This window comes from Pleurodeles waltl, chromosome 1_1 (genome assembly GCF_031143425.1).
Source record: "Pleurodeles waltl isolate 20211129_DDA chromosome 1_1, aPleWal1.hap1.20221129, whole genome shotgun sequence".
Lineage (NCBI taxonomy): Eukaryota > Metazoa > Chordata > Amphibia > Caudata > Salamandridae > Pleurodeles > Pleurodeles waltl.
In genome coordinates, this window is record NC_090436.1 from 938,249,075 (window position 1) to 938,271,169 (window position 22,095).

General features: G+C 42.3%; 1 protein-coding gene across 3 annotated transcripts in view; it reads right to left on the minus strand.

Moving 5' to 3' along the window:
* Nucleotides 1–292: 292 nt before the first annotated feature.
* The window catches only part of SEC24D (SEC24 homolog D, COPII coat complex component), a 319,615-nt gene continuing 297,812 nt past the window's right edge, over nt 293–22,095 (minus strand). For 2 of the 3 annotated variants that reach the window (XM_069230162.1, XM_069230161.1), the window contains 2 exons: nt 17,238–17,330; nt 293–2,514 (listed from right to left, as the gene is read on the minus strand). In XM_069230162.1, coding sequence (XP_069086263.1) covers nt 2,374–2,514; nt 17,238–17,330 — 234 coding nt within the window. In that variant the 3' untranslated portion in view covers nt 293–2,373. The remainder of the gene's footprint in view (nt 2,515–17,237; nt 17,331–22,095) is intronic. The other variant, XM_069230160.1, reaches the window with a different exon arrangement.

Here is a 22,095-nt window from a genome sequence, read left to right on the forward strand (position 1 = left end):
AAAAGTCTGCAAATAAGAGACAGTGTAGGCACAGGCACATATCTGCGCCCAGATGTTAGCGAATAGTATTCATAAGAACGTATGGTAGTGCTCATGGAATACTACTTTTTGTACTCAAAAAGGCCTCGGTGAGTAGACCTCATTGTTTTTGTGGGTGCAGTTGGCAAAAAACAGTTTAATTAGCTGATAAACTAGAGGATAGAAAATAAAACTGTTGTACTCATTCTATCAAAACCAGTTACATTCAATAACAGTATATTTACTTTAATAATACCAAGAGATATACTACAGCGATAATTATATTTGATTTATTCTGCATTTATTTACATGGCACAAGGAACTGCTGGTGTATTTCATGACAGTACATGATAGATTGGTCTTTTTTGTGTTATGACCAGCCCCAATCAACAAGTCCATTTAAAGGGCAGACGCCAAAGACAAACTCAGGGGTAACAGGAAGCATTTTACTTACTTTCCAAATCCTATAAATGCAATAAAATTGGCATCAAAAGCCTAGTTCTTACCATAGCTTCCTAGTGTTTCCATCCTCCACATGCCTCATCCCACTGCTGCTACTTGAACCCATTTATGCATTTACGTGCCTCCGTTATGTAGAAATATTTAGCAACCGCAAGGCTTCTGCCTTGAAGATCCTGTTTTGGCACTGGCAAAGCTGACACTAAGTTTTCATTATCCATTTCACACTCTTCGTCCTGGCAGGAGAGGTTTTCTGACACCCAACTCTACAAGAACAATCCCTCACAAGAATGGTTGTTGGATTTCTAGAGAAAAGTTTTGTATGAAATCGACTACCGCTCGCATTGATGTGTTGCTCTGGTGCCAGACAGTCAGCACAAAGGAACACAACGTCACCAAAATAAACATGATATTAAATTACAATCAGTACAATCAAGCTACTTAACATGGAGGGCAGGAAAAACATAATTTGGAAATAAATAACGGGCACGCTGCCAAAATTATCTTGATATGAAGGAACAACTGTAGCCTGTTTAAAAACCACAAGAATCAACACAAACCCCTGTCAAAAATCAGGAGGTACATATTTTGCACCCAGCTTCATAACAGTTGCAACTCAAGGTCATCATATGTAGTAGAAATTGGTGTGGACTTCAGAATTAAGATTTCTTCTTAAGGCAAAGCATGTAGCAGGCTGTGTGATGGAGTTCATCCTGGCATGAATATGGTAATCGCCAACTCCTATTTTGACAGGAGCCTCTGTCCAAGCTACAGTTTACAACTGAAAAGGGCAGTTGTCATGGGGAAGTCCAGAAATCCTAAAAAAAATCAGTCTGCCATGAGGCAGAGTAACAGAACGGACATAATACCACATTTGGGGTAGGCAAAATCCCAATATCTTTCTAGGAATGTTGCCTACACGTACAGTTAACAGACGCACAATTTCAAAGCTGATACTCTGCTCACATCCCAACCTTCAATATATATGCTTTTAACACCATTCCACTGATTTTGTTAAAGTGCCTTTGTGAGAGATGTAAGCAATCATTATATTTGGCTAACGATGCCTGCCAACTTCATATCTATCCCACATACTCTCATTTTGTCTCTCTACTATTGTCTATACCATGGGCATCAAAGCAGCACTTTGCAGCTCACTTTAGCTTTAGTCAATAAGACAGGCTGCTTAATTAAATGAATATCTATTACCATGCCAGTTAACATATACCTAAAATGTACAAATGACCTCAGAATACTAATGATGAAAACCAATGTACTGACTGCTGCTAAAATTAAATAATGCCAGAAAATTAAAATGAATTAGAATAAAATTCAGACTTGCCAATGTCATTGGCAATAATTGGTATTTAGGGTAGGTGCCTTGTAAGATTGCATTCTAATGTACATTTTTGTTACTTGTGGATTCCTTTGGCTAATACAAATGTAGTTAAGACATATTTTTAAAAAATGGTTACATTATAAAACCATGTTATTTCTCAGTTTCATAAAGTATGCTCTGTTCTACTAGCTATGACATCCACAACTTGAATCCAAAAGGACTATCAAGTGTAACAAAGGGTCTGTAAACTTTCTGATAAAATGTTTGTATTTTGCATATAATACAGGAGAGTGTACGAGTAGCCGGCCACACAATATATCATCAACAGACATCTCTTCCAACCCTGCAAGATTGGTACCTGAGCACATCATTTTGCAGATACTGATGAGTAAACTAATTATTCCTGGAATAAATGGTAAGGCATAGAAAGTAAGAAACTGCAAAGAGGCACATGATCGCACTAAAGGCTCCTACAACAACGCCTGTAGGTGGATGTGCCCCTTGACGATTCCTCATAGATGTCAGATGTTTAACATGGAAGGTCTTTCCTTCTCTATTTAGGTGAGAAGCTGACGGATCTCTTTATGCACACAGCACAGGAAATCCATGTAGGAAGCTCCTCCATGCAAGCCCTTGTCCTCCACCAGAAACTGTCGGAAAATCATCTCTGGTTTGTCCCTCTGCTTCACGATCAGGAGCTACAAGAGAGGTAAATGGAGTTTATTTATTTCACTATTTAGAATGAGCCATAGCACTTTTTGCAGAAACCTTGAATAAACAAAACCTCTATCTATAACAATATGCTGTGATGGGTAAAATGCACAACAATGGCATAAGATTGAACTGTGGGCCTAAGGCAGGCACCATTGTGAGGAAGGATTTATAATGAAGAAAAACAAGCATTGGAAATAGTTACACTTTTGCCTTCAACTTTCATGGACTGAGGGGCGAAGGAGACCGCACAATGTGACATTTAGAGCATTGGTGTTACTCATGACTTAATGAGTTTTTTTTAAGGCACTCTTGAAAGGAGATGGGAAGGAGGGAGTAGCCGCAAACTCTTAAGTTCCATTGGAGCAGGTCATGTTGGTAGTAAAGATGCACAGTAGGCTTCGTTATTTTGGTTAGGAGAGCATATGGAGGTTATGGAGGGTGAGAATGGATAACAGTTGACTGATAATTAGAGGTGATGAAGTTAGAGACGTGAGTGTGTGTGATCACTGTGGAGCAGGTGGTGCCAACAAAATGGGCAAAGAAACTTCAGGTTCAACAGTGAGTTAGGAACTTGTTGAAAAGAAGTTATTCAAGACTTTTTGGAAAGAACTATGGTATGGGAGAGGGGTTGGTAGCTGGATGGAAGAAAAATGTACTTACCTTAGTTAATGCTATTTCTAGCGGATACAAAATCTTCTCACAGATTCCTCACCTTAAGAATATCCCTCCAGTCATTAGACTGATTGGAAATCTTTTGCCTAGCAATAGCTGCCAGGTGTTGCCTTATTGCTTCAGTTGTGACTCCGCCTACCAAGCATGACATCAGAGTACATTAGGCAATAAACAACATGCCGACATCAGCTACTGGAACTTTTTCAGTGCCCCATCAAGGTGAGCGGAGAGGAACTGAGAAAGCAACCATTACAGCCCTTAAAATGTTTACATACCTTGGGATATCAATCACAGCACTAACTTATCAGTGAGGAGGGGGTGGCGAGGAATGTGTAGGAAGACTATGTATGCAGCAGCAACATCGTTAACAAGGGCAAGTTATATTTTCTTCTAATGGGTACCTCTTCCCACAGATTCCTTACGTTCAGAATTAGCCCCAAAGCAATAGATCCCTCTGAGGTGGGGATGAGTAGTGCATATTAACCAAGGAGGCCATGCAACCCAGCCCAGTCACTGTGTACCTTAGCAGTTAGGTATCAATTTAGCAAAAGTGTGAAGTGATCACCTGTGGCTGCCCGGAAGAAAGCAGTTACAGGAGTGCCTCTGGAAAGCACCTTGGAAGCAGAGACTAATGTAGTTATGCAGGCACAATTGCCCTTCAAAGGTTCTTTGCTGGCAAAAGCACTGTAGATCTTGATACAGACGATGTCCCAATGACAAATGATGCATTTGGCCACTTGTGTAGGAAATCCACCTTTTCTATGTGGTCACCACAGGTTTTTTGCCTTTTGCTGAATCCTATGTTTGTGCTGGCTTTAGAACGTTATCCCTTCTAACCAGCATATAAAGTGCCTGTGCTCCCCCTTTAACATGGTTTTAATTGGCCTACCCCTAGTAAGTATATTTACCATAGCTATAAGCCCTGAATATATGATACAAAATGGATACTCAAGGCCTGGAAATTAAATGCCACCAATAGGCTGCAGCACCTAATATGCCATTCACCATAGTGACAGTGCAAACATTTCATGCCTTACAGCCGTGTGGGGAGTTTGCTCACTATAAGAAAAGCATCATGATGCGGACAAAGGCAAGCCCGTCTGCACCCGTCCGTACCCTGGAGCCTGAGACCCTGGTTCGGATTTATGCCAGATTGCCTCCTTTCCAACAGAGCGTATTTTGAGTAAATCGATCTCCAGTAAGCGCTTACATTGCCTGAGCCTTTTGGAAAGGTAATTATGTTGTGCCTTTTTAAACTTTTCTTTGAGTTTAGGCTTGCCAGGGTTTAATCGCCTCATGAGCCTGAACTGTCACTCACTGGCTAAGCATGAGTTAGAGCATTTTAACTTAAACCTTGATCATGATCTGTGGTTGAATGACTTCATCACCCACCTTTGTCCAAGCTCTACTGGCCGGTTATTGTATTGTTACATGCACTCGACAGGGCAAATCTGGGGGCAAGCTCGCAATTATTTTTTAATCATCCCTTAGCCGCCTATCTGAAAAATTGGATACTCCTGACTGTGTAGCATAACCCTCTTCTCTGAAAATTTCTCATAATTTTAAATTTTCTGGTATTTTGGTTTACAGAGCATCAGACCGGCAGCTATATGGATTTCCACAGTGTCTGATATCGCTTTGCATATTATAAGGTTTTCTAACTTTTTATTACTTGGTGATCTTAACATTCATTTGGACAATACACTCAGTCCTTCTATATTTCACACGCTTCAGATCCAATTTTGTAGTACATCTTTGCTGAAAGTTAAGCCTCCTAATCCCTTGCCGGAACGGACCATTTTGGCAAAGTTAGTGTTCAAGAAGGAGATTAACACAAAGAAGAATTTTAGTATTCCTAGATGGCACTGGGCGCGGCTGAACCCACTAACATTTAATTTCCCCCTCTTTAACAGCACCCCAAGGTTGGAGGGCTTCATCAATAATATGGTGCAACAAGTTAATGCCTGGGTGAAATCAACACTTGATAATCTTCTGCCGAAAACTGAAGTTACCAAAACGAGGCCTAAGGCCCCGGCACCCTGGTTTAATGCTCAGCTTCTTGCACACAAAAAATCCTGTTAGGCGCAAGGACCATATTGAAACTATAATGCTGATGATAAGTGGAGGTATTTGAGCGTCCTGAAACTGTTCCACAAGGACTGTTGAGAAGCACGGGTGCGCTATTTTAATTATAAAATGATTTGCTCTTACAACCCGCCCAAGAAGGTTTTTCAGATTAAGGATACCCTGTCCAACCCTGCTGGCTTGGTTCCGGAGGCTCCTCGCAATGAATTGGCTGGTTTCTTTGCTGATAAAGCAGCTGACTATGCTGGACTTGAGGCTTTGGCAGTTAATCATTTCTCTGCCAGGGCCATGGAAGAAGTAGGTGTGGTTGTTAAATCAGGTGAAGGTGCCATCTTTGAATCATTCACTTTAGTTGACTCCTATAGTTTTTAGTTACTGCTTGACTATCAAATCAGGATCTCCCCCTGAGCGTGTCATCACGCTTCCCTGTGGATACTTAAACTGCGCGTGGCTATCACTCCTCTACTGGGATTGATCTGCTCAATATATCTTTGACACAATTACTGGTGCCAGCAGGCTGGAAACATGCCATGTTGGTATCTTTGTTATAAAAAAAATAAAACTACACTTGATGCAGCCAAAGCTGAACACTTCTGTCCCATTTCTCTACTCCAGGCTCTTACTAAATTAAGGGAAAAACATGGCAACCATCAAGTGTCATCTTACTTAGAATCTGTTAGACTTTTCATCCTTGGCGTGGTCTCCCTTAACTTTTTGCCTCTGTTCCCCAGGTTGTTGATGTGTGCTTGACTCTTATTTTGATGTTTTTGTTACTCTGGGCACTTTACCACTGCTAACCAGTGCTAACGTGCAAGTACTCCTTTACAAAATGTCTATGTAATTGGCTTATCCATGATTGGCATATTTGATTTACTAGTATGCCCCTAGTAATGTGCACTGGAGGTGCCAGGGCCTGTAAATCAAATGCTACTAGTGGGCCTGCAGCACTGGTTGTGCCACCCACATAAGTAGCTCTGTAATCATAATGTAACTCTCGTCTCCATGGGTTACAATTTGGCTTTCACCCAGACCACTTTATGAAGCTGATCTTATCAGGGGTTACTGAGTACCTCAGAGCAATTCTTGACTCTGGAGGCACTGCTGCACTGATTCTGCTAGACCTCAATGCAGCATGTGATACTGTATCCCATGAGGTTCTTCTTCAGTGGCTGGCCAACTGTAGCACTAGGGGTTGTGCCTTACTTTTTACAGGAATGTACCTTTCAAGTAATCTTGAGTACATCTTCTGCCACAGTTTGTTTGCAAGCTGCCCTATGGGGTCTCGCAGGGCTCCTCATTGATCCATGCACTTTTTAAAGTATATGTATGGGCCCTGGCAGATCGTGTTGAGGCTTATGGAATTGCCCTGTTTACTTATATTGACAACACACAAGTCATTTTTTTCTCTGTACTCTTTTAAGGACCTAAGCAGCCTTTAACTGAGACCCTGCCTAGTGTCTGTGGCACAGAAAACAATTGCCTAAAATTTAATGGAAATAAAACTGAAGTCCTGGGAGTAAGTAATAAGCCTCTGCTGTGGGGTTCTTTGAACTGGCCTGAATCTAGATTGCAATCTCAGGATGGACCTACAAGTTAAATAGGGTTGCAGCCATTTGTTTTTGCACTTTTGAAAAGTCGGCAAAAATGCATGGGGCTTTGCCAGTCCCTGCACAAAGAACTGTTGTACAGGATATAATTACATCACAGGTGGATTATGGCAATGTCCTTTACTTCGGTATCTCAAAGACCCTTATCAACTTCCTCATTACACTTCAGTTTCTGCTCATTTGTGATTCAGTTTAATGCATTGCCTATCATGTACAAAGCTATAGCCCAGAAGACCCTTGATTTTATCAACAAGTTTGTTTCTCCCTATGCTCCTAAGTGTGTTTAACGCTCATGTGATTTGAGCCTTGCAGCTATTCCCCGTGTGAAGCTTGCTAAGCAAAGAAGCCTGGCTTTTGGATATCTTGGCTCTGGAAGCTCTGGAATCTCCTTCCCCCTGAAGTTCTAACTGCCACCTGTCTCTCGAGGTTTTCTGTAAGAAACTCAATACTTTTCTCTGTTAACTGCTGTGGGTGTGTCTATCCTCTCTGTACTGGCACTGGGAAGCCCTATTAGTAGCCATGGATGTTACAAATTCAATAATAATAATCATAACATGGCTTCAGGCATACCATTTTAGCCTGACTGTAACATTGCAAAACATGCACTGCAACCTGTCAATATAAATAAACCAACTGACAGTTAAAAACCTTCCTTTTAAATATTAATAATTCAACCATATGTGGGCATTGAAGTCCACAATTCATGGTGCATGATATTTAAATGTAGGACATGAAGAAATGTAAAATATACGTGCCATCACATTGACTACCATCCAAAAGCTATTTTTCATTGTGGCAGACCTAGTTGGCCTATGAAGAAAACCAGAGAACAGATTACACTTCTAATACTGTATCTCAGGAATGGGGCTAGCTAGAAAAATAATTAAACTATTTTATTAGTTTACTAAACATACAATTCAATGGCGAGGTCGGATTTGTGATAAATTTCAAGGATAAGTAACATTTAGAAAGTTACCTTTACCCTGCATGAAGTTCATGGAGGTTATTTTGGATTTGTATTCTAATGTTCCTTCAGCCAATGATTTAGCATTTGAATAAGTGTGAATGGTGTGTGAAATTCGTCCCAGGATCTACACAATAGGCCACTGTGACTGACAGGTCGACGTGAATGGGCAGAGATGACCCCTCTGAACCTCACAGAATATACAAGGTAGAGACCACTGGCATTTCCTTTTGACATTAAGGGGGTCATTCCGACCCTGGCGGTCCATGACCGCCATGGCGGAGGGCGGCGGAAGCACCGCCAACAGGCTGGCGGTGCTTCATGGGCTATTCTGACCGCGGCGGTAAAGTCGCGGTCAGAAAAGGGGAACCGGCGGTTTCCCGCCGGTTTTCCCCTGGCCCAGGGAATCTGCCATGGTGGCGCTGCTTGCAGCACCGCCATGGGGATTCCGACCCCCTTCCCGCCAGCCTGTTTCTGGCGGTGTCCACCGCCAGAACCAGGATGGCAGGAACGGGTGGCTGTGGGGCCCATGGGGGCCCCTGCACTGCCCATGCCACTGGCATGGGCAGTGCAGGGGCCCCCTAACAGGGCCCCACAAAGATTTTCACTGTCTGCCTTGCAGACAGTGAAAATCGCGACAGGTGCCACTGCACCCATCGCACCCCTGCAACTCCGCCGGCTCCATTACGAGCCGGCTTCCTCGTTGCAGGGGCTTTCCCGCTGGGCCGGCGGACGGCCTTTTGGCGGTCGCCCGCCGGGCCAGCGGGAAAGTTGGAATGACCGCTGCGGTCTTTTGACCGCGGTGCGGTCATTCGGCGGTAACCGCATGGCGGGCGGCGACCGCCTCCCGCCGCGGTCAGAATGACCGCCTAAGTGTCAATTTCAGCTGGAGTGTCAAATCCTCTTTGACAAGTCTGCTGGGATTTACATATAACATCTGGGGCACCCTTGAGGGGAAGGAAACAGGATGGCAAGACAATTCTTGTGTATCCACTGTGTGGTTGTTGGAAAGTCCTGCTTTTGTCCTTCCAGAATTCTCTCTCTGGGTCTACTGTGGGTACAGTGGCTGCCTCAAACTGGAGTTTAGTGTTATATGTGGGAGGACTGGGAAGAAAGGAATGAACAATATATCAGGGTAAAAAGACACTCTGCGAGGACCTAAACTTCTCATACTCAGCAGGCTCAAAGTATTAAAGTCCTTAAAATGAGATTTTAAACCACACAACAATGTCTTAGTTTGAATAGGTATACCATACAAAAAGTCAATCCCACTGAGAAACAATGAATGGAGTGGAAGGAAATAAAGTAAATGTTTTAGAAAACACACCCGTAGTGCAAATCTAAGCAGGTATGGCTGGTCAGGAAGTCACATGAAGGTGGGCAGGGCAGCCATTTAGCTCTTACAAGTAGGCACTGCTTGACTTTGCAATCCATGAACCAACATAAATTACAGGACATCAAAAAGGTAAGGCCTTTGGACTTGCATCACTGAACACATTTATTCCAGTGACAGGTTTCCTAGCAACTGACGTAACGTCTGCAGTTCTCATCAGTAAGGCAGAAGGGCGCTAGCTAGCATCTCCATGCGTGCAGCTGCGGGGTTTGGGGATTAGGGTGCTGGACCCAACTATCCAGCAGTGAGGGATGGAAGGACCACCCCAGATAAGAGAGGAAGATGTGGATAAATGTTGTGTCAACAGACTGCCGTTCTAGATCTTCCTTCGTCCAAAGTGGGGCATTCGAGGTCTATGTGCCTAATCCTTCTGCACTTTCCGCAAGACTCTTGACAGAAGCAAAATCAGTGGAAACATGTATAGCAGATCCTTTGACCAGTTGAACCTGAAGGCATTTCTTAGGGAACAACTCAGTGGGATGTCTAAGGTACAAACCAGATAACTCCCTGATACATGCGATGACAAAGAGATCCATATATGGACACCCCTATCTGTAGAAGAACACCTCTTGCCAATTAAAGGTGTTATTTGCAATTGTGGTGATCCATTGAGAGGAAACAGACTGCCCCTCTGGCACTGAGGAACCCCATAAGATGAACCGCTTCCTGGAAAATTCCCAGTTGCTTCACACACCGTCACAAACTAACGGTGTTGCACAACCGCTCTATTGATGTAATGGACTGTAGTCTTGTCATACAGAGCCAGAATTGTCTTCCCTAGCTAGAAGGGAGGAAGGCCTTTTTGGCAAGGTGCACTACCCACTGCACCAGCGCGTCAATGTGCAGGAGATGCTGTGATGCAAAGCAAGTACCTCATACCATCATGCTGCACGGGTTGATGCCCCAGCCCAGCAAGAATGTGTCTGTGAACAGAGTATCCTGCACCAGAGGATAGAAGGGACTCTACAACAGGCTGGAAGAACATCACTAGTGCAGATCTTGATAAACTGGCTTGAAGATCAGCACTGGAGTCGAGAAGCTCTCCTGGTGCTGGAGCTGCTACTTTCTCAGGCACCACTATAGAGTTCTCATCTGCCCTCTAACAAGACCACCAGGTCCAAGAGGCATACGACTTGCAGAACAAGTATTCATGTCTGAGTCAGATACATCTGAATCAAATCCTAAATACCTATAGTCCTCTAAGGAAGAGGAAACGTTTTCATGCAGATCATGTCCACCTACTGCACTTATGAATATTAGCCTGTGCATGTGTACACAATCTGGGTATTGGTCATGGTGCACTCAACATGTCTCTTGGCTGGCACCAAAGACCCCACCTTCGTCATACAAATACAGAAATAAATGTACTACTGACCTCCATAGTGAAGCCACCTCACCTGCCAGCACATTCTTAAAAACACTCAGTGCTAGAATTAGGCCAAAAAACAGGACTGTGAACTGACAATGCTGGGAGTCCATGGTAAACCTGAAGTGACTATGGGCGGGAAGACTGGCGGATGGAAGCAGGTTCCCTGAAGGTCCAGGGACACTAACAAATCCCTCCAATTAATGGACAGCAAGACGTGGCTCAGGAACATCTTAAACATGTCCTGCTGAGTATAGAGGCGAAGGTTGAGGATGGATCTCAGACTCTGTCCTTCAAGGGAACTAAGAAGTAAAGGGAGAAGAATCATGTATCTCTTTTCTCCAAGTTGCCACTTGTATGGTCCCTTTGAGAAGCAGGGCAAGATAATCTGTCTCCAAATCTAGGCTGCAGGACTGTTGTGCCCTGGAGTAACCCTGAAACCTCCTGAACTGTCATAATGGAGTAGGGTGACAATCATGCTCATAGGTCAAGCCATATTGTCAACAAACCCTAAGCCACAATTCAAGTTTCGCTTAGAAGCATCCAAATCACTGACTAGAATGGAGAAAGGCCATTTTCTTCAGGTCAGGGAGAAGGATTTACAATAAATCAGATGTAATCTTTTTTAGCATAGCAGTTCTCTCTCACACTTGTAAACGTTAATGTTTAAGATTAGATTTCTCTGAAATGCTTCTGAATTGAGTCTGTACTTATTGTGTAAATTCATACTGAAAATGGGGAGAAAAATAACTACTTTTTATTACTTTTGTAATATTTCTACCTGCTTTGACATGAAAACAACAGCCATGCTGGTATGTTAGTGCCATGCGACAACTCTAATGGTTGTATTCTACATGAACAAGTTTGCTTTCTCCTATCCACTGTCCAGAACAATATAGTGATTTTTAATATATCTCCTTTTTGTGATATTTAAACAAGTGAGGATATGCCTACAAAAATATGTATTGTTTGATTTTAAGTATCAGTCAGTGGGGTTCCTTAACATCTTGTTGCCATTTAGCTTTTTTGACAATTCAGTCCTGCACATTCCAGATATACCATTCTCTAATAAGGCCCATCTAGTATTTTCTTTTTAACCATCTGTTGTTTTGACCAACCTATTTGTTTGCATAGGAGTTTGACTTGCAGTAAGTTTTTATGTTAGGAAAACTCAGTCCACATTTAAATTACTAAGCAACTATGAACAAAATTCACTGGGGATGACTATGGATATTTTGTGATAAATGTAAAACATTTCAAAGCACATTTTCTTGATGTTAAACTTAATATTAGTCTTATGATGCTTTATTCATTTTTTCTTTTCCCAGTATAATGGTTCTTTTTAACAGTTACTACGTTTATATTGTTACAAATAGTATGTTTTGCTATCTTCAAAAATCTAAAAATAAATCACCAATTATCCTTACATATTCATTCAGTAGTCTTGATATAAGTAAAAATGTATTTACTTAATTATATTAGTCAGATTGTCACGTACATAATTAGTTCAATAGAGGAAGCTGAAAACCTAAGTCATGCACAGAACCTCTGGAACATCGTCAGAAGTTACTTCCTGAAAGAACCTCGCTTTGGTGTGTAGCAGAAGTTATCTGTACTGTAGAACGTTCTGTTAAAAGAATAATTGCACCTTATATTGGCAAAAAGTATTGTATATCTGCTATATTCGGACCTGTGGACTACGAATTAATTGTCTTAGTGGAATACCATCCATTTAAATATAAGTTAACTGTAATGAAAAATGCTCTTGTCCCTTAAAGCTCTGCAGTGGTCCTATGTGGCTGGAGAACTTACATTCCAATGCAGGAAATTGGCCACTTCTGCACAGTGACCTAGAACATTATTTTTATTGTTAAATAGCATTTTAGTAGCAAACTATCTACCATTAGAAAATGATCACTCCATCTCATTTTGGTAGTCTAGGGCTGGTTAATAGCTTTACAAAGGGCTTCTATCACAGATCAGTTTGGCCCAGGTATATGCAGGGCTGAAGTAAGACACTCGTAGGCGGAGTATGTCACCTTTAATAGGTTGTGTTTTTGTAAGATCACCAAAGACTGAAAACGATTTAATGTTGGTGGCTGCTATTCTCAGAGGACTTTAATGAAAAGAATTTAATATGAAATTGTACAAACATATTTCAGATTGCAGTAAATTTGTACACTGTCACATTAGCTTAGGTCATTACAAGGAAAAGTATAGAGAGGGAGCAATACTGCAGTAATAGAAAGGAACTGGATTATGAGCAATTTACTTTGGAATCGGAAGAGAAGAATATCAGCTTTTTTTCTGACACACTACGCTCAGTTTCCAAAGGTTTATATATAGACGTTAGGAATCTAGGCATCATAGATTACCTCATATGAATTGCACAGATTTCAGACTTGGCAGTGATACCCATAAATTCCCGGAGTTACTCCTGTAAATAATGCAATTTGGAGTTACAGTCCTACTACTACTCCACTAAACATATTCCTGTAGACTGCCTGCAGGTCATACAGTCTTAAGGAGTATCTTTGGTGGATTTATGCATTCAAACAAACAAGTTTTTATTTTTTTCCTCAATATGTGAACATTAATTTCTCCTGTAAAGAACATGTTCGTCTACAACATATTGACATATGGGGCTGTTTTCATTCCCAACAGTGAAAGTTCCTCCACTATGCTATTCAGTAGGTCAAGGAAATCCCGCTGGCAGATTTTCCAGATTTAGCATTTCCTCTAGAAACCGGAGAACGTTCCACTAAATACCTCCTAACCCTAAATCAGTCCATTAATCCTGCCTCTTAAGATTAATTTTCTGTGCTTTTCCCGGGTGAGAAGCAAACTGTATTTTTGAGCCTAAATGTCCTCAGACCCTGATTCTGTGAATCCTGATACCCACATTTAATACTGCTAATAGTTTTTCAAAAGCACCTCACATCTACTAAGTCATCCACAAATATTTGCGAACTAAACCCATAGCCAACTGCTGTTCATCTCCCCTCTCCAGTGGTTAAGGCTGCTGTAAAACAGTTTACATAGTAAAGGTATGGATGCTGACTTGCACACAAAAGTCAAGATGCAAAAGTGTTCTGGTAACAATTCTACTTCTAGTTACTTTTTTAAGAATACTCTTATAGTGCATAGATTCATTAAACTACTCATGTACTAACCTCGAAGAGTCTACTGTAAAGATTATCGGTGTTTCAATCAATTGTGAGTTATCTTATGTTTAAGGTTTCTTTAACGTTAGTATGAACCCCACAGACACCAGTCATCCATACTTGTATTCTCTACCAGTTGCTTCCTTTCTTTGCTATCAGCAGGATCCACCTGAGATTCTGAGGTTTCACTGGGTAATTTCTAAGGGGTCTTCTTATATTTTGAATGAGTACTTCATGATGCAACTCAGCCCGCCTGTGCAAGGCATTGCAACAGTACCACACTTGCTGAATCCAAGCCATACCTTGCTTCTCTACAATGCAAATATGTCCTGCGATGAACACCCTGGCAATTGAAACTGCCCCCTCTGGTCTCTGCAATATTTTATATCAGAAGGAAAGGTGATAGGTAATAAAATGCCAACAGTATTATCTTTACACCTATTCTGGTCTTCTGGGAGGTGCAGGTTGTTGTCTTAATTTGTAAAGACTCTTAACATGTCTCATCTGGAGATAGATAATTTCCTTTAGCTGAATTATTAGGATTTAAGATTACTCTTTCTCCTACGTTTACCTTTGCAGCATTTTAGCCTCCAGTCGTCACCAGTCTGGCTGCTAATTTCGGAACCAGCTACATGTAAATTAGTCTTGACCCTGTTCCCCATGGGAACAGTCCAGCCCAAACTGCCAGGCCTGGTCCTCCCTAGACCGGAAACAAGCATCCTGGGACCGATTTCAGGGTATCATGAAAACACCGCCCCTAAAAACAAAATAACCCCGACCTCCCACCCTAAAAACCATAGTACCGACCCCCACCCCTTAAAGAAATAAAATGACCTAACCATCTCAACCCCTTCATGTCCCACCCCCAACTGCTAAAAACTACCCCCAACTCTGCCCCAGCCCCACTTACCTGACTGCGTCCTCTCCCGATTGATCTTCCTCTTTCCTTGCCTTAACCACGTGTGTGCGTTGTTCAGCACATGCTTTGTTAATACAGAGAAAAAGACCTGCATTGTTCAGGCAAGTGTTGTTCTGCTTGCGTCAACAATACAGGTGTGGTTCCGGACGTGTTGTTCTGGTGTGGAGTAGTTTTGTGGTGTATTCACTGCGTTACTCTTTGTGTATACAATTACTTTGCACATTGCCTCTGAGATACGCCTGACTGCTCACGCCAAGCTACCAAGGGGGTGAGCAGGGGTTATCTTAGCTGTGTGACTCCCTTTCCCTGTCTAGAGTGAGGGTCCCTATTTGGACAGAGTGTCCTATTTCTCACAGGTTGTCGTAGTTCACTGGGAAGTTTTGTCCTGCTCAATATCTTTATCTCTACACTGGCTAAACTCCTGCAGACTTTGGATATTCTATCATTATCTATGCAGAGGAGACACAATCATCCATTTAGATGGTGACTGGTCATGAGTCCAGCCCCTCTTCCATCTGTGCTTATTGAAAATTATTGCTTGGGTAAAGGCTAACTCTCCCAAATATAAATCTGACAAGACAGAAATGATGAATGCAAGGGAAGAATCCTCTGCCTGGCAGACAAGATAGTTGTGAGTTATCCTAGGTACTGCATCTGCTACCTTTATTTGTAATTTGGGTTTCCATTTAGATCAGTCTCTATCCCTCACTAATCGGTTTTTCCACGACCTCTGAATCCTCATCCAAATCATTCCTTTTTTGCCCAAAGCCTCTTGGCAGGTTATAATTGAGTGGTACAGTCTTTCCCGCCTAGACACCTCCAACTTAATTATCTTGGTTCTTTTGGATGTTCCTTGATCAGATCACAGAGGATTCAAATTGCAGCAGTATTACTCATTTTTGGTCTTCCTCACCACGTTTATACTTCTTTGACTGCAGAGCTTCACAGACCTCCGGTAACTTAGCACCGAGCTGCTGTGCAAAATGGCTTAAAGTTAAGGAAAAGAGTGCTATGACGTGGCCAGCATCTTCACTTTAAGCCATATTGCACAGTAGTTTGCTCTGCTGTGCAACATGTATAAAAAATTGACAAAGCCACTATCTTGCACAGGACAGAACTATTGGCTTTGCACATTGTTGATATTTCAAGAAAACAACTTAGTAGTTACTAGTGATTACACATCCCAAATCCAGGATGCAGTACTGCTTGTCCCCTACTCTGGGTCCTTTTAATCTCCCATTATCCTGTGGGCAGAGTGATATGTTAACCACCAGGCATATAATTCAGCTTTTACATTTAATTTGCTTTTGTGGTTTCCTTACAGGACCGAAGTAACACTTTGTGTGTTCACCGTTCATGAACCACACGGGCGGAGACATCAAAGTGAAGGAACATAACTGCTGCTGCAGTAATGTAAACATGTTATGGTTTATAGACTTCAGGGGAACACATGCCCTTTGGCGGTTTATCTAGCTCCAGAAGTATGTCCAATACAGAGGGGTTTTTTCTGGGGTTCAAGGCACTACACATCTAGAATGGAAACTCAAATGTTGGCAAGAGGAAAAACACTACACACAGCTCCTCATGCCATGTTACACCTTTAGCATCACTATGGGACAATTCAATTCACTAGTAAGGTCATCAAAATGTCAGCATACAAACTGTTGTTGGATAAAAGGCCAGGACTGGATTATCACATGTGATACAGGATGGAATGACAGCTAATAATTAATTGGGAGAAATAAACTTTAAAAGTGGGGGCACAACGTTGCTATATTTCTCCAACGATGCAGCCGAATGTCACAACAATAGTCCTGCTTTTACCATTTACAGATCATTACTGTCATATTTGTTCAGTCAATGCAACAAAAGATAATTACTCTCTGATAGCACTGATGTGACAAATGAAACCCAGGAAAGGCAGTGTTTGCAGAACACTGAACGGTGTGAGAACCCTATGCTAGAACAGTAGGCTTCAGCAACATGTAAACATGGAGAAAGCTGCGTAGAATGGCAGTATGAAGCACTCAGACAGGCGCATCCCTGCACCGGCAGAGCTTTCATAAAGAGGCACATTCCTCAATGGCAGATCCTAGTAGCAGAGCTGAGAGCCTTCTGGGGTGAAGCAAGGGGGAAGGAGAGGCAAGGGGAGTAGAAATTGTACCTCAATTACAGCACGAGCAACTGACGGGCACTAATTAAGTTTAATCAATCTGTGATTGGTCCATGCTCCGCAGAAAGGAAAGGAAGTGACACTTAGCCTGTGTTGGCCAATTAAGAGGCGCAAAAGAAGAGTGAATAAGAAGCCAATGAATGGTAAGTAAAGTGCGGGTCTCTTGTTATGCAGAACAGTCTCGCAAGTGAGAGTGCATGCTCTGTCGCAGGCTCGAACTGGAAATGAAGTACCTATTCTTCTTTGTATGTCACCTTTACAGCTTTTATTAATTATGTGGTTACTTAAGCAAAATGAATGATTATGGAATTCACTAAGAGAGGCTTTCCACATTCTCATGCAGTAATTTGGTTCTTGTTCTTACCTTCATGGAATATGGCCGCTTGTGCTGGATGCGCTCCACTATTGATCTGAGCTTCTTAGAATGAGGACTGTCCACTTCAGGGAGAAATGCCTGCTTGAATTAAAAGCAAACCCAAGGTGAGAATCTGGGGTATACGTTGTTCTTATTACATGAATTTAATACTGATTTATCAGGACATGCCAAACTTTGTTCAGATTTACAGTATTCATAATGATTTGAAAGAAATCTAATCCCAGGATGCTGGAATCTTCTTCGAGTGGTTCAGTGTCATTTGAAGAGTAAATTCTGAGTACACATAAGGACCACAAAGATGGGCAAGCCTCAGGTTAGAGGGTAGAAGTGATTCAGCCACTTGCAGATGAACATGTGTTTGACAATTAAGAGGAGATAAAACTATCCACCCTAAAGCACTAAGAGGGTGGGGAACTTCTCATCCCAAAGACAAAATGCACTGGCATGACAGTCTCCATACCTGCAAATTTACATATTCATTTCACTGTGCAGAGCCTCGTGCTGAGAGCTATATAAGAGGCACTCTGCCCTCACCAAGCCCTCCATCCCTCCCACAAAAAGAAAAAACTAAAGAGTCATCAAGGCTGTCCTGATGTCCTGGGGAGTTTTAATACCTTTAAATTGACACTGGCTCTTACTTCCTCTGAAAAATTAGATGGAAACAACTGTTTACAGTGGTTTCCAGCTCGTTTTTGCTGCCACTGTGTTACTTTGGCTCCTCACCGGGTGACCTTGTGAAGGGAGCCCAAATCGTGTGACACACGGTGGCATCGTGTGACACACGGTGGCACAGTGTGAGCTGGCAGGTCTGCTTACATCACGTTCAACTACTGTAGACACTTGAAATGAGTGAATGAATACAGTTATAAGCACCTTGAAATATTTGTAATATAGCATGATACAAAAATAAAATTTAGATCGATGCTGTGTCACAATCTGCCTTCAAGTCTTTTAGTGAGTTATTTTTTTGTATTATGTATTGTATACGTATTATAATTGCAAAAGGTTGAGATTGAAAATGTCACTTACCCAGTGTACATCTGTTCGCGGCATTAGTCGCTGCAGATTCACATGTTGTGCATAGTCCGCCGTCTGGTGTTGGGTCGGAGTGTTACAAGTTGTTTTTCTTCGAAGAAGTCTTTTCGAGTCACGAGACCGAGGGACTCCTCCTCCTTTGTTCCATTGCGCATGGGCGTCGACTCCATGTTAAATTGTTTTCCCCGCAGAGGGTGAGGTAGGAGTTGTGTATGTTAGTAATAGTGCCCATGCAATGGATTGAATAAGTATGTACCAAATAAGGTTTAAGTAATATATTTACAAATGTACAAATGTTGAAGATAACTTCCAAATGGCTACAGGCTCCCGGGGAGGCGGGTGGGCACATGTGAATCTGCAGCGACTAATGCCACAAACAGATGTACACTGGGTAAGTGACATTTTCAGTTCGATGGCATGTGTAGCTGCAGATACACATGTTGTGCATAGACTAGTAAGCAGTTGTCTCCCCAAAAGCGGTGGCTCAGCCTGTAGGAGTGGAAGTAGTCTGAAATAAAGTTCTTAGTACGGCTTGACCTACTGTGGCTTGTTGTGCGGATAGCACGTCTACACAGTAGTGCTTAGTAAATGTGTGAGGCGTAGACCATGTGGCTGCCTTACATATCTCGTTCATTGGAATGTTTCCTAGGAAGGCCATGGTAGCGCCTTTCTTTCTGGTTGAATGTGCCCTTGGTGTAATGGGCAGCTCTCTCTTTGCTTTGCGGTAGCAGGTTTGGATGCACTTAACTATCCATCTGGCTATACCTTGTTTTGATATTGGGTTTCCTGTATGAGGTTTTTGAAATGCAATAAACAGTTGTTTTGTTTTCCTAATTTCTTTTGTTCTGTCAATGTAGTACATTAATGCTCTTCTGATGTCTAATGTATGTAGTGCCCTTTCAGCTACTGAGTCTGGCTGTGGGAAGAACACTGGTAGTTCTACCGTTTGATTTAAGTGGAACGGTGAAATAACTTTTGGTAAAAATTTAGGATTGGTTCTTAGGACTACCTTATTTTTGTGTATTTGAATAAAAGGTTCTTGTATAGTAAACGCCTGAATTTCACTTACTCTTCTTAGAGATGTGATAGCAATGAGAAAGGCAACCTTCCACGTTAAGAATTGCATTTCGCAAGAGTGCATGGGTTCAAAAGGTGGGCCCATGAGTCTTGTTAAGACGATGTTGAGGTTCCATGAAGGAACAGGTGGTGTTCTTGGTGGTATAATTCTTTTTAGGCCTTCCATAAATGCCTTAATGACAGGTATCCTAAATAGTGAAGTTGAATGGGTAATCTGCAGGTATGCAGATATTGCTGCGAGGTGTATTTTTATGGAAGAGAAGGCTAGATTTGATTTCTGTAAATGTAGTAAGTATCCCACTACATCCTTTGGAGATGCATGTAATGGTTGAACTTGCTTATTATGGCAGTAGCAAACAAATCTTTTCCATTTGCTTGCGTAGCAGTGTCTAGTGGATGGTCTTCTAGCTTGTTTTATGACTTCCATACATTCTTGTGTGAGGTTTAAATGTCCGAATTCTAGGATTTCAGGAGCCAGATTGCTAGATTCAGCGATGCTGGGTTTGGATGCCTGATCTGTTGTTTGTGTTGAGTTAACAGATCTGGCCTGTTGGGTAACTTGACATGGGGTACTACTGACAGGTCTAGTAGTGTTGTGTACCAAGGTTGTCTTGCCCATGTTGGTGCTACTAGTATGAGTTTGAGTTTGTTTTGACTCAATTTGTTTACTAGATATGGAAGGAGAGGGAGAGGGGGAAAAGCGTACGCAAATATCCCTGACCAGTTCATCCATGGAGCATTGCCTTGAGACTACCTGTGTGGGTACCTGGATGCGAAGTTTTGGCATTTTGCGTTCTCTTTTGTTGCAAATAGGTCTATTTGAGGTGTTCCCCAAATCTTGAAGTAAGTGTTTAGAATTTGGGGGTGAATCTCCCATTCGTGGACCTGTTGGTGATCTCGAGAGAGATTGTCTGCTAGTTGATTTTGGATCCCTGGAATAAATTGTGCTATTAGGCGAATGTGGTTGTGAATTGCCCATTGCCATATCTTTTGTGCCAGGAGGCACAGCTGTGTCGAGTGTGTTCCCCCTTGTTTGTTTAGATAATACATCGTTGTCATGTTGTCTGTTTTGACAAGAATGTATTTGTGGGTTATGATGGGTTGAAATGCTTTCAATGCTAGGAATACTGCTAACAATTCGAGGTGATTTATATGCAGCTTTGTTTGATGTACGTCCCATTGTCCTTGGATGGTGTGTTGACTGAGGTGTGCTCCCCACCCTGTCATGGAAGCATCTGTTGTTATCACGTATTGTGGCACTGGGTCTTGGAAAGGCCGCCCCTTGTTTAAATTTGTACTGTTCCACCATAGAAGCGAGATGTATGTTTGGCGGTCGATCAACACCAGATCTAGAAGGTGACCCTGTGCATGTGACCATTGTGATGCTAGGCACTGTTGTAAGGGCCTCATGTGCAGTCTTGCGTTTGGGACAATGGCTATGCATGAGGACATCATGCCTAGGAGTTTTAATACCATCTTTGCCTGTATCTTTTGTGTTGGATACATGGCTTGTATAACCTTGTGAAAATGTTGAACCCTTTGTGGACTTGGAGTGGCTATTCCCTTTGTTGTGTTGATTGTTGCTCCTAAGTATTGCTGTGTTTTGCACGGCAGAATGTGAGATTTTGTATAGTTGATGGAGAAACCGAGTTTGTAGAGGGTTTGTATGACATAATCCGTGTGGTGTGAACACTTTGTTAGGGAGTTGGTCTTGATTAGCCAATCGTCTAGGTACGGGAATACGTGTATTTGCTGCCTTCTGATGTGTGCAGCTACTACTGCCAGGCATTTTGTAAATACTCTTGGTGCGGTTGTTATACCGAACGGCAACACTTTGAATTGGTAATGTATTCCTTTGAATACGAACCTTAGGTATTTCCTGTGCGAGGGATGTATCGGTATGTGGAAATACGCGTCCTTTAGATCTAAGGTTGTCATGTAATCTTGTTGCTTTAGCAGTGGTAACACGTCTTGTAGTGTGACCATGTGAAAGTGGTCTGATTTGATGTAGGTGTTTAGTGTTCTGAGATCTAGGATTGGTCTCAGTGTTTTGTCCTTTTTTGGTATTAGAAAGTACAGTGAGTAAACTCCCGTGTTTTTTTGTGTACGTGGTACCAATTCTATTGCGTCCTTTTGCAGTAATGCCTGAACTTCCAGTTCTAGAAGGTCTAAATGTTGTTTGGACATATTCTGTGTTTTTGGTGGGACATCTGGAGGGAGTTGGAGAAATTCTATGCAATAACCATGTCGGATAATTGCTAAGACCCAAGTGTCTGTTGTTATCTCCTCCCAAGATTTGTAAAATTGACTTAGTCTTCCCCCCACTGGTGTTGTGTGAAGGGGTTGAGTGACCTGTGAGTCACTGTTTGGTTGGAGGGGTTTTTGGACTTTGAAATTTTCCCCGGTTTCTAGGGAATTGTCCTCCTCTGTACTGGCCCCGAAAGCCTCCCCTTTGGTACTGTCCCTGGTATGTAGACGGTGTTGTTTGTGAGGTACTGGCTTGTGTGGCTTGACCCCGAAACCCCCCTCTGAAGGTTGTTTTGCGGAAGGTGCCGAAAGTGCCTCTGCCCTGCGGGGAATAGAGTGCGCCCATGGCCTTGGCTGTGTCAGTGTCCTTTTTCAATTTCTCAATTGCCGTGTCGACTTCGGGACCAAACAATTGTTGTTCATTGAACGGCATATTGGGCACCGCTTGCTGTATTTCCGGTTTAAAGCCAGATGTGCGCAACCATGC